The sequence below is a fragment of the Cygnus atratus genome, chromosome 33, assembly GCF_013377495.2.
Source record: "Cygnus atratus isolate AKBS03 ecotype Queensland, Australia chromosome 33, CAtr_DNAZoo_HiC_assembly, whole genome shotgun sequence".
NCBI classification, from domain to species: domain Eukaryota; kingdom Metazoa; phylum Chordata; class Aves; order Anseriformes; family Anatidae; genus Cygnus; species Cygnus atratus.
The window spans coordinates 654,228-665,216 of NC_066394.1; the positions used below are offsets into that span (position 1 = coordinate 654,228).

Sequence of the window (10,989 nt, forward strand, 5' to 3'; positions counted from 1 at the left end):
CAGAGAGCAGAGACTGGCGCCTGCCCCTCCGCTCCCCTCATCAGGAAGCTGTGGGCTGCCGCGAGGCCTCCCCTGCATCTCCTCTGCTCTGGGCTCAACAAGCCAAGCGCCTTCAGCCGCTCCTCACACCCCTTGCCCTGCAGAGCCTTCGCCGTCCTCGTGGCCCTCCCTTGGAGGCTCTCGCACAGTTTCATGCCCTTTGTATGCTGTGCTGCCCACAGCTGAATGCAGTGCTCGAGGCGAGGCCACAGCAGGCCCAGCAGAGCGGGACGATCCCTTCCCTCGGCTGGCCAGCAGTGCCGTGCCTGAGGCACCTCAGGGCACGCTTGGCCCTTTGGGGTCCCATGCCATGTCCCCCACCCACCCTCTCCACTTGTTGGGACACCGTAGGAGCCCCGTGAGCCTCTGCCCTGTCCCCAGAACTCTGCAGAGACGCCAGCGGGGCTTGTGGACCATCTTTATTCTCAGCACCGCAGCATCGGGTCTGAGATGGGGCCATCTGGGAGCCACCGGTGCCAGGAGGTGTCTGTCTGGGGGTCCTCAGATGCTTCCTGGGGAAGGGGGACACACACAGGGTGAGAGATGGGGTGATTCATCCCTCACCGATGGGGACGAGGATGGGGACACCATTACCTGCAGGGTAGTTGTCTCCAGGGAGGGGAGTGTAACCTGTGGGGAGAAGAAGAGGAGTGAGCAGAGTCCTCGTCATCCTTGACCACGTCCCCGGCTCTCCCCGGCCACTCACCCGGGGCGGGAGGCCTGGCCTTGAAGCGGTAGACGCCAGCGAGAAATAAGCCAAGTCCCACCACCATCAGCACAGTGGCCACCGCCACCATTATCGTCACCTCCGGCAGCAGTCCGGGACCTGCGGGGACACGGCCGGGTGAGTGGCGGCGAGTGGGCAAGATCCCCAGCCTCCGGGTGTGGTCCTGCGCCTCTCCACTCACTCCAGTCCTCCAGGAGAGGCTCCTGCAGGCTGACGTGCTGCACCGAGCACGTGTAGGTGTCGCCTGCCACCGGGGCCACCATCAGGGACACCTGCGTCTGGTAGGTCCAGTCGCCGTTGGGGATGGCGGAGACGGGGTTGTAGCCGTCGGGCTCCAGGATGTCCCCGTTGCGCAGCCAGATGACGGTGACCTCGGGGGGGTAGAAGCCCCAGATGTGGCAGGTGAGGCGGACGGGCACACGGGCGTTCCCCGTCTCCGCGGGGATGATGCGGACTTGGGGCTGCGCTGGAGCAGGGACGGGGATGGGGTCAGTGGTGGGCGAGCCCCTTTTCCCTGCCCCGTGCAACGGCCCCAGGCAATGTTCCGTGCAACGCTCCCGTGCAACGCCCTGTGCAAAGCTCCACGCAACTTCCCCATGCCACTTCCCCATGCAACGCCCTGTGCAAGCTCTAGGCATTGTCCCATGCGATGTCACGTGCGACATCCCCATGCGATGCCCACGAGATGCCCTGTGCAACGCCCCTGTGCCACACCCTGCAAGAGGCATTGCTCCGTGCAACATCCCCATGCACAGTGCAATGCAATGCGCTGTGCAGTGCTCCGTGCAACATCCCCCTGCAACGTCCTCATGCAGTGTGCTCTGCAGCACCCCCGTGCAATGCCTGGTGCAACAATCCCATGCAACGTGCTCTGCAAAACCCCTGTGCAATGCCCCCATGCAACAGCGCCATGCAACATGCTCTGCAACGCCTCCGTGCAATGCCCTTTGCAACACTCCTCTGCTATCCTCCATGCAAAGCCCCCATGGAATATGCCCTGCAACACCCCATGCAATGCCCCCATGCAACATGCTCTGCAACACTCCCACGCAACACCCCAGGCAATATTCTCCTGTAGCACTTCCACACCACGGCCCCACGCCAAGCCCCCCCCGGGGGCTCACTGCGCCGCAGCGCCGTCCAGTCCCAGTAACGCAGGGCCAGGTCGCTGCAGGCCTGGCGCCGGGCCTCGACGCGCTGCACCCAGGTGCTGTCGTTGTTGAGGTGGGCGGCGAGGTGGGTGGCGTGCAGCCGCAGCAGCCCCCAGTCGCAGGCGACGAAGCGCTGAGTGTCGGAGTCGTAGCACACCAGCGGGTTCTTGTTGAAGGCCAGGGTGAAGTCGAAGCCCATCACGGAGCCGTTGGCCGCCAGTGGGCAGGAGCTGGCCACGTGCATCAGGAACGCGCCTGCGGGGAGGGGGGAAGGAATGTCATCTCTGTGCCTCCATCCACCTCCATGCAGAGCAGAGCCCCCCAAATCCCCAGGGTCCCATAGAGCAGAGCCCTCTCCAAACCTCCCCCAGGGTCCCATAGAGCAGAGCCCCCCCAAACCATCCCCAGGGTCCCCAAGGGCAAAGCCCCTCACAAACAACCCCACAGTCCCATAGAGCAGACCCCCCCCCCAACCCCCTCCCAGAGTACCACAGTGCAGAACCCCCCCAAACTATCCCTAGGGTCCCATGATGCTGAGACCCCCCCAAACCTCCCCAAGGCCCCATAAAGCAAAGCCCCCCACCCAAACTCCCCCCAGGGCCCCATAGAGCAGAGCCCCCCCAAACTACCCCCAGTGTCCCATGATGCTGAGCCCCCCAAGACTGTCCTCGGGGGTCCCATAAAGCAGAGCCCCCCAGAACTTATCCCTAGGGACCCATGATGCTGAGCCCCCCCCCCCAACCTCCCCACGGCCCCATAGAGCAGAGCCCCCCACAAACTCCCCCCAGGGCCCCATAGAGCAGAGCCCCCCCAAACTAACCGCAGGGTCCCATGACGCTGAGCCTCCCCAGCCCGTCCCCGGGGGTCCCATAGAGCAGAGCCCCCCAAAACTTATCCCTGGGGTCCCATGATGCTGAACCCCCCCAAACACCTGCACGGCCCCATAAAGCAAAGCCCCCCCCAAACTCCCCCCAGAGCCCTATAAAGCAGAGCCCCCCAAAACTACCCCCAGGGTCCCACGATGCTGAGCCCCCCAGGACTATCCCCGGGGGTCTCATAGAGCAGAGCCCCCCAGAACTTATCCCTAGGGTCCCATGATGCTGAGCACCCCCAAACATCCCCACGGCCCCATAAAGCAAAGCCCCCCCCAACTCTCCACAGGGTCTTATAGAGCAGAGCCCCCCCAAACTCCCCCCAGGGCCCCATAGAGCAGAGCCCCCCCAAACTACCCCCAGGGTCCCACGATGCTGAGCCCCCCAGGACTATCCCCGGGGGTCTCATAGAGCAGAGCCCCCCAGAACTTATCCCTAGGGTCCCATGATGCTGAGCACCCCCAAACATCCCCACGGCCCCATAAAGCAAAGCCCCCCCCAACTCCCCCCAGGGCCCCATAGAGCAGAGCCCCCCCAAACTACCCCCAGGGTCCCACGATGCTGAGCCCCCCCCAGCCCGTCCCCGGGGGTCCCACAGAGCAGAGCCCCCCCAAAACCATCCCGGGGGGTCCCCAAGGGCCGCCCCCGCCCCACCCCATCCCGGGGTGTCCCCGTCCCCCCCCCCCCACCCCGTCCCCACCTGCCCCCCGCGCTCCCAGGGCCAGGCCGAGCAGCACCAGCATCGCGGGGGCGTCCGGCCGCGCTCTGCCCCCCCCCACTTCCACGCACCCCCCCCCCCCCCCTCCGGTCCCGCAACCCCACGCCGCGTGTCCTGTGGGGAAGGGGTGGAGCCCACGGGCAACCAATGAGAGCCGCGAGCCGCGCCTACGTCACCGGTTGCCGGAGCAGAACGGCTCGGAGCGGCCGTCGGGGGGGACATAGCGCGGTGGCCGCGCGGCCCCACGCCGCTGTCACCGTCCCGCGTGGGCGAGCCCCCGTGGGCTCACGGCTGCCTGCACCCCCGGGGGACGCCCCCCGACCTCTGCTTCGCCCCCTGCCGGGAACTTTGCGCGTCCAAACTGGGAGCACTGGGAGCTCCCCGCCGAGCGAGGGTCGCAAACGCCGTCGGGGTCCCCACTTGGTTTATTTGGGGGGGGGGGGGGTAGCGAGCCCCCGGCCCCTCGCACCCACAAAACTGGGTGTCCCCAGACTTGGTCCGTGGGGAGGGGGGGAGGGCGATCCCACATGACCCCAAATTGGAGAGGGAGGGAGGCAGCGCGGGGGGGGGCTCCAACTCAGAGCTTGGTCACAGCCTGGCCCCACTCGGCCAGGTGGGGACCCGGGTGGGGACCAGGACCAGGAGGACAGGGACCAGGATGAGGAGCAGGACCAGGATGAGGACCAGGACCAGGATGAGGAGCAGGACCAGGACCAGGAGCAGCATCAGCACCGAGCGGACCTAAGAAGATGAATGAGGAAGGATGCCCCAAGCCAGCGTGTCCCCAACCCCGTGTCCCACCCCCTCTGCCCCATCCCTCACCCTGTGCCCGAGGCTGGTGGCAGTAGACAAAGGTGCCGGCGGCCAGGACCACCAGCCCCACAGTCATAATCGTGGCTGCCACCGCCACCATCACCGTCATCTCGTGGGACAAACCAGGACCTGCGACGGGGGACAAGAGTGGGTGCGCTGAGCCGCTGGGGACCCCGGCGCACCGCAGCCGCGTCCCCATCCCCGGGGCTCACTCCAGTTCTCCCGGAGGGGCTGCTCCAGGCTGGCGTGCTGCACCGAGCACGTGTAGGTGTCCCCAGTCGTGGTGGTGGCCGTCAGGGCCACCTGCGTCTGGTAGGTCCAGTCACCGGCTGGCAGGAGCTTGGCGGTGTCCCCCGAGGCCACGACGTCGCCGTTGTGCAGCCACTGGATGGTCACCTCGGGCGGGTAGAAGCCCCACACGTGGCAGGTGAGGAGGACGGCATCAGGGACATTGGTGAGGGGCGTAGGGACAACGCGGACCTGGGGCGGCGCTGGAGCAGGAAGGGGACAGTCAGGGATGGGGACGGTCCCCTTCCCACCCCACGCGGTAGCTGGTGCAATGGCCCCGTGCAATGGCCCCCATGACACCCCCTATGCAATCCCCCAGTCAATTCCCTGTGCAATGTCCCCGTGCAATGTCCCCCGCGTGTCCCCATGCAACACATATCTGTGCCTTACCCCATGCAACGTCCCCTCGCAGTGTCCACTGCACGTCCCCATGCAACGTGCCTCTGGAATTTCCCTGTGCAATGCCTTGGGCACGTTCCCTACAATCCCCCGTGCAACTTCCCAGTGCAATATCCCATCCGATCCCCCATGTAATGTCCCCGTGCAATGTCCCGTACAACGCCCAGTGCAATGTCCCCGTGCAACATCCCCGTGTGTCTCCCGCTCAACTTCCCTGTGCAGCGTCCTGTACAACGCCCTGCGCAGCGTGCCCATGCAATCTGCTTGTGCAATCTCCCAGTCAATCCCATGTTCAATGTCCCTCGTGCAATGTCCTCTACAACGTCCCCTAAAACGTCCCCATACAACACCCCTGTGAAATCTCCCGATGTCCCCATGCAATGTCCCCATGCGATGTCCCCATGCGATGTCCCCATGCGATGTCCCCAGGCAGTGTCGCTGTGCAATGTCCCCTACAATGCCCCGTGCAACATCCCAGTGCAATGTCCCCGTCCAACACTCCTGTGAAATCTCCCACTCAGTGTCCCCATGCAATGTCCCCGTGCAACTTCCCCACACGATGTCCCTGTGCAATGCCCCGCGCAACGTCCCCGTGCATTCACTGTGCCATTTCCCCGTGCAACTTGCTTGTACAGTGCCCCACACAATGCCCCGTGCAGCGTCCCCGTGCAACCACCTCAATTCCCTCTACGACAACCCCGTGCTGCACCCCATACAACATCGCCCCGCATCGCCCCGCGCAACGCCACCGCGCGACACCCCGCCCCGCGCCACGCCGCCCCGCATCGCCCCGTGCAACATCCCCGTGCAACGTCCCCGTGCAACGCGCCCCGGGGCTCACTCCGCCGCAGCGCCGTCTGAGCCCAGTAGCGGGGGGCCAGGTCGTGGCAGGCCTGGCGCCGAGCCTCGACGCGCTGCACCAAGGTGCTGTTGTTGAAGAGGATGGCCAAGACAGTGGCGACGCCGTGCAGCAGCCCCCAGTGGCACGGGTAGAAGAAGCGAGCGCTGGGCTCGTAGCACACCAGCGGGTTCTTGTTGAAGACCAGGGTGAAGTCGAAGCCCTGCTCGGAGCCGTTGGCCGCCAGCGCGCAGGAGCTGGCAACGTGCATCACGAAAGCACCTGCCCCGGGAACGGACACCGGGGTGGGCACGGCCCCAGGGGGGTCTGCAGCCTCCTCCCCGTCCATGCACCCCACGTCCTACCTGCGCCCCGGCAGCTCAGCGCCAGCCCCAGCACCCCCAGCGCCCACATCCCTGGCGGCGGCATCGGGGTTCTGAGCCTTCATCCCACCCCGCACCACCCGGTGCACACCCTTCTCCTCCTTCTTCTCCTTCTCTTCCTCCTCCTCCTCCCTGTTTTCTTCTTTCCCGGGATCCAACGTCATCACCATGGGCGGTGCAAGGACAATGGACTGTGCCCAGGGTTGGGCCAGCACCCTTGGGTGCGGGGGGGGGGGGGGGGGGAGGGAATGACGACGACGACACAGGTGGCACCACCCTGAGGGCATGGAACCGCATGGCGCAACCCCGCTACGAGCCAGCGGAGAAGCCGCCAGGACAGACGACACCGCGAGGCTGCAAACGAACGGGTTTAATTGCAACGCGTCGCCGGCTCCGTCCCCACGCTGAGCTCTCAACCTGGAAGGGGGGGGGGGTGGCGGGATATAAATGAGTAGGGGGGGACGTGTCCCCTCGGTCACTGTCCCCCCCCCCCCCCGCCCCGTCTGTCCCCACGTACCGCGGCGGTGTCGGTGGGTGGCTGCCAGCAGCACCAGCCCCACCAGCGCCAGGAGGATGCCCAGCGCCATGGCGGCGCCGCACAGCGCCGTGGCCAGCACGTCGGAGGGCACGGGGTCCTGCGGCACTGCGGGGACACACCGGGAGCCGTCAGAGGTGGCCCTGCAGTTGGGACCCCCCCCCCCGAAAAGGCGGCCCCCACTCACCCCAGTAGGTGAGCACGGAGGTGTTGTCCCGCTCGCGGGTGACAATGCAGGAGTAGATGTCCCCGGCGCGGGGCGTCATCTCCAGGTAGGAGAACCGCACGAAGCCCAGGTCCTCGACGGGGGTGTAGGTGGTGTTGGTGACGCCTTCGGTGACGGGGACGCCGTCCCGCTGCCAGCCGATGGTGACGGCGGGCGGGAAGATGTTACCCACCATGCAGACCAGCGTGTTGGGCCGGCCGAGCTCCAGCGGCCGCTTCAGGAAGACGTTGGCCACCGGGATGCCTGCGGCAGGGGGGTGGCACCGGCAGGGATGGCACCGGCAAGGATGGCACCAGCAGGGGTGGCACCGGCAAGGGTGGCACCAGGGGACACCTACCCTTGGCTTCAGGCATCGGCATATGCTGAGTAGCGTAGACGGTGAGTAATTCGAGCAGGTCCTGGCACAGCGTGGTGTCGTGGACGAGCTCCGACGGCGGCTCGGTGGCCTCGGGCCACGCAGGGAAGTCGGGCAGGCGCGGCTGCCAGCGCGACGAGGGGGCGTCGAACCAGAAGAGCTGCTCGTCGTCGAAGGTCAGCGCCAGCCCCAGCAAGGGCACGTCCGGCTGGCAGAAGAGCACCTCGGCCAGGCTGTGCACCGGCGGCTCTGCGGTGCGGGTGCGGGGTCAGCGGCACGCGTGCGGCACGCACGCGCGTCGTGTTGCATGCACGCACTGCATGCACCCATGTATGCAGTACGCATGCACGGCGTGCTGTGCATTTGCACGCACCGTGCATGCACGCACACCATGCACTGCGTGGACATCCACTTTGCACATGCACACGCTATGCAAAGGTTCACGGTCCGCCTGCGTGCTCCTTGCAAGTGCACGCTGCGTCGGCACGCGCTCACACGTCGCGTGAGCACAAGACACCCTGCGCACACGCATCCGTCTGCTTGTCCACACGCGCTGCACGGTGACGCTGCACGCGCACGTGCCGTGCAGGGATACACACGCAGAGCGTGCATGCACACACACGCTCTGCTTGGATGCACCCATGCTGTGCGTGGGCACGCTGCACGCACGCGCTGCCCTTGCACACATGCTGTGTTCACACCCACTGTGCACACACACTCTGCATACGCCTGCCATGCATGAAAACATGCTGTGCAGCGACACACGCTGCTGCTACTTATGCAAGGGGCCACCCCATGGCCCTGTGCATAACCCCCCCTTGCACCCTACCCACAGCACTTTGCCCTGCTATGCGTACACTCCTGCTCACACTCGTGTGTGCACGAATGCACAGACAAACCCATGCATGGCTCTGTGCACTAGCATACAGCCTGTCCTGCTCACACCCCACGCATTAACGCACAAACAGCTCCGTGCAAAGTCCCTTGCACTAATGCACGGCCACCTCTTGCACACTGCACACAGCCCCTTACAGTAGCGTGCAGTCACCCCTTGCACGCTGCACATAGCCCCCTGCACTAGTGCATGCAGCCCCTTCCACTACTGCACAGCCACCCCTTGCACTACTGCACGGCCACCCCTTGCACGCTGCGTAGAACCCCTTGCACTACTGCATAGCCACCCTTTGCACACTGCACAGCCCCTTGCACTACTGCACACAGCCCCTTGCACTACTGCACAGCCACCGCTTGCACGCTGCATAGAACCCCTTGCACTACTGCACAGCCATCCCTTGCATGCCTCGCACAGCCCCTTGCACTACTGCACACAACCCCTTGCACTACTGCACAGCCACCGCTTGCACGCTGCATAGAACCCCTTGCACTACTGCACAGCCATCCCTTGCATGCCTCGCACAGCCCCTTGCACTACTGCACACAACCCCTTGCACTACTGCACAGCCACCGCTTGCACGCTGCATAGAACCCCTTGCACTACTGCACAGCCATCCCTTGCATGCCTCGCACAGCCCCTTGCACTACTGCACGGCCACACCTTGTACACTGCACGGCCCCTTGCACTACTGCACAGCCACCTCTTGCACTACTGCACGGCCACCCCTTGCACTACTGCACATAGCCCCTTGCACTACTTACTGCACAGCTACCCCTTGCACACTGCACAGCCCCTTACGCTAGCACACAGTCCCTTGCACTATTTCACAGCCACCCCTTGCACACTGTACAGCCCCTTGCACTAGCACACAGCCCCTTGCACACTGCATAGCCACCCCTTGCACCACTGCGCGGCCACCCCTTGCACACTGCACACAGCCCCTTGCACTACTGCATAGCCACCCCTTGCACCACTTACCGCACAGCTACCCCTTGCACTAGCACACAGCCCCTTGCACTACTGCACTTACACCCCTCCACGCCCCCCCCAGCCCCTCGCACTCCCACTTGCACCCCCCCCCCTCCTCCCACTCCCACCCGGGGCACGACCCGCGCGACGCCCCCCCTCCCCCCCCAACCCCCCCAACCCCCCCCCCCCACGGCCACGCACACCCCTTGCACGCCCCCCCGGCCCCCGTCCCCCAACACGACCCCGTCCTACCGGGGGTGGCGGCGGCGGCCAGGGCCACCCCGAGCAGGGCGCCCAGCAGCGCCCCGCACCCGCCCGCAGCCCCCATCCCGCCGCTCGCCGCCGCTGCCCCGCCGCTCCCCGCCGCCGCCGCCTCCGCCAATGGCCGCGCCCCGCGCCCCCTCCGCGTCACCGGTTGCTAGGGAGAAGACGCCGGCCGGGCGCCCGGGTGCCGTGACAGGCGCTGAGGATGGGGGGGGGGGGGAACACCCCGCCGAGCTCCCACCCGCGACCGCCCCCGCGGGCCCAGCGTGGGCAACGGGCTGGGCGGCTCGCCTTCGTTAACCTAATTAATTAAGCGCCCTAATTAATCGAGCGGGGACCCCCACCCCGCTCCGCCAGCCCCGCCCGGCTGCTGCTGCTGCTGCAAGGGGTTATGGGGTAAAAACGCGGGGTTTTGGGGTCCGCCGCGGCCCTGGGGACGTGGTGGTGACGGTGCGGCGCGCCCCGCACGCCCCCCCAGCCCCGCAACCATGCGTGCAGTGCACGCACCCCCCCTGCCTGCGCTCCGCGCACTGCACCGCTTTGCAGCCACTGAGCTGCAGGCGCTGCAGCCGCCACGAGGCTCTGCACTGCCCCGAGGGCGTGCACGGCACTGCTGCAATGCCGGGCACCCCCTGGGTGCACCCTTGCAACGCCGCGCACCCCCTAAGTGCACCCTTGCAATGCCACGCACCCCCACGGGTGCACCCTTGCAATGTCGGGCATGCTTTGCAACGCCGGGGCGTGCTTTGCAACGCCCCGTGTCTCCATTCGTACACCCTTGCAGCACCGTGCACCCTTGCAAGGCCGTGCACCCCCCCACTGGTGCACCCTTGCAATGCCGGCACCCTTTGCAACACCGTGCCTTTCCATTCATGCCCCCTTACCGTGCCATGCACCCCCACTGGTGCACCCTTGCAATATGGGGCATCCCCCTAAGTGCACCCTTGCAATGTCAGGCACCCCTTGCAAGTATGTGGAAATCCATATGCGCACCCTTGCAACGCCGGGCACCCCTTGCAATGCTGTGCACCCCCATAGGTGCACCCTTTAATTAATTTAATGCCCCAAATAGGGGCACCCTTGCAATGCTATGGACCCCGTAAGTGCACCCTTGCAACACCGGGCACCCCTTGCAATGCCGTGCACCCCCATAGGTGCACCCTTACAATATGGGGCATCCCCCTAAGTGCACCGTTGCAATGCCACGCAGCCCCGTAGGTGCACCCTTGCAACACCGGGCACCCCTTGCAATGCCGTGCACCCACCATAGCACCACCCTTACAATATGGGGCATCCCCCCTAAGCGCACCCTTGCAATGTCGGGCACCCCTTGCAACACCGGGCACCGCCATAGGTGCACCCTTGCAGTGTCATGCACCCCCGGAGGCGCACCCTTGCAATCGTGGGCACCCCCTTGCGAGGCCGTGCACCCCCCACACGTGCACCCTTTGCAACGCCGTGCACGCTTTGCCAGCCGTGCACCCCCACGCTGCACCCTTGCAACGCCGGACGCACCT

General features: G+C 65.9%; 4 protein-coding genes across 4 annotated transcripts in view; 1 reads left to right on the top strand and 3 right to left on the bottom strand.

Annotated features, from left to right (window-relative positions):
- The window catches only part of LOC118260323 (zinc finger protein 420-like), a 337,064-nt gene that overhangs the window by 199,935 nt on the left and 126,140 nt on the right, over nt 1–10,989 (top strand). The window lies entirely within an intron of this gene.
- LOC118260273 (HLA class II histocompatibility antigen, DM beta chain) lies at nt 441–3,578 on the bottom strand. Its single transcript, XM_035570411.1, has 6 exons — nt 3,490–3,578; nt 1,891–2,172; nt 948–1,232; nt 746–865; nt 634–669; nt 441–551 (listed from the first exon to the last, which is right to left on the bottom strand). Exons 1-6 carry the CDS (start codon nt 3,530–3,532, stop codon nt 541–543), a joined length of 777 nt encoding a protein of 258 aa, XP_035426304.1. The 5' UTR covers nt 3,533–3,578; the 3' UTR covers nt 441–540.
- Nucleotides 4,249–6,194, bottom strand: LOC118260336 (HLA class II histocompatibility antigen, DM beta chain-like). Its single transcript, XM_035570531.2, has 4 exons — nt 5,849–6,194; nt 4,533–4,811; nt 4,338–4,449; nt 4,249–4,282 (listed from the first exon to the last, which is right to left on the bottom strand). The coding sequence occupies exons 1-4, from the start codon at nt 6,192–6,194 to the stop codon at nt 4,249–4,251; spliced, it is 771 nt and encodes a 256-aa protein (XP_035426424.2).
- Nucleotides 6,584–9,588, bottom strand: LOC118260274 (class II histocompatibility antigen, M alpha chain). Its single transcript, XM_035570412.2, has 5 exons — nt 9,461–9,588; nt 7,327–7,593; nt 6,951–7,232; nt 6,746–6,871; nt 6,584–6,645 (listed from the first exon to the last, which is right to left on the bottom strand). Exons 1-5 carry the CDS (start codon nt 9,534–9,536, stop codon nt 6,641–6,643), a joined length of 756 nt encoding a protein of 251 aa, XP_035426305.1. The 5' UTR covers nt 9,537–9,588; the 3' UTR covers nt 6,584–6,640.

What these genes read in the sequence shown, in the direction of transcription:
- LOC118260274 (XM_035570412.2), bottom strand. Translation starts at nt 9,536, where the DNA reads ATGGGGGCTGCGGGCGGGTGCGGGGCGCTGCTGGGCGCCCTGCTCGGG. An exon ending in GGCCGCCGCCGCCACCCCCG is followed by an intron (nt 7,594 to 9,460) that starts GTAGGACGGGGT and finishes CCCGCACCGCAG; the next exon opens with AGCCGCCGGTGCACAGCCTG. An exon ending in CTCCGTGCTCACCTACTGGG is followed by an intron (nt 6,872 to 6,950) that starts GTGAGTGGGGGC and finishes GTGTCCCCGCAG; the next exon opens with TGCCGCAGGACCCCGTGCCC.
- LOC118260336 (XM_035570531.2), bottom strand. Translation starts at nt 6,194, where the DNA reads ATGGACGGGGAGGAGGCTGCAGACCCCCCTGGGGCCGTGCCCACCCCG. An exon ending in TCAGACGGCGCTGCGGCGGA is followed by an intron (nt 4,812 to 5,848) that starts GTGAGCCCCGGG and finishes TTCCTGCTCCAG; the next exon opens with CGCCGCCCCAGGTCCGCGTT. An exon ending in GCCCCTCCGGGAGAACTGGA is followed by an intron (nt 4,450 to 4,532) that starts GTGAGCCCCGGG and finishes CCCCCGTCGCAG; the next exon opens with GTCCTGGTTTGTCCCACGAG.
- LOC118260273 (XM_035570411.1), bottom strand. Translation starts at nt 3,532, where the DNA reads ATGCTGGTGCTGCTCGGCCTGGCCCTGGGAGCGCGGGGGGCAG. An exon ending in CCTGGGAGCGCGGGGGGCAG is followed by an intron (nt 2,173 to 3,489) that starts GTGGGGACGGGG and finishes CCCTCCCCGCAG; the next exon opens with GCGCGTTCCTGATGCACGTG. An exon ending in GCCTCTCCTGGAGGACTGGA is followed by an intron (nt 866 to 947) that starts GTGAGTGGAGAG and finishes GTGTCCCCGCAG; the next exon opens with GTCCCGGACTGCTGCCGGAG.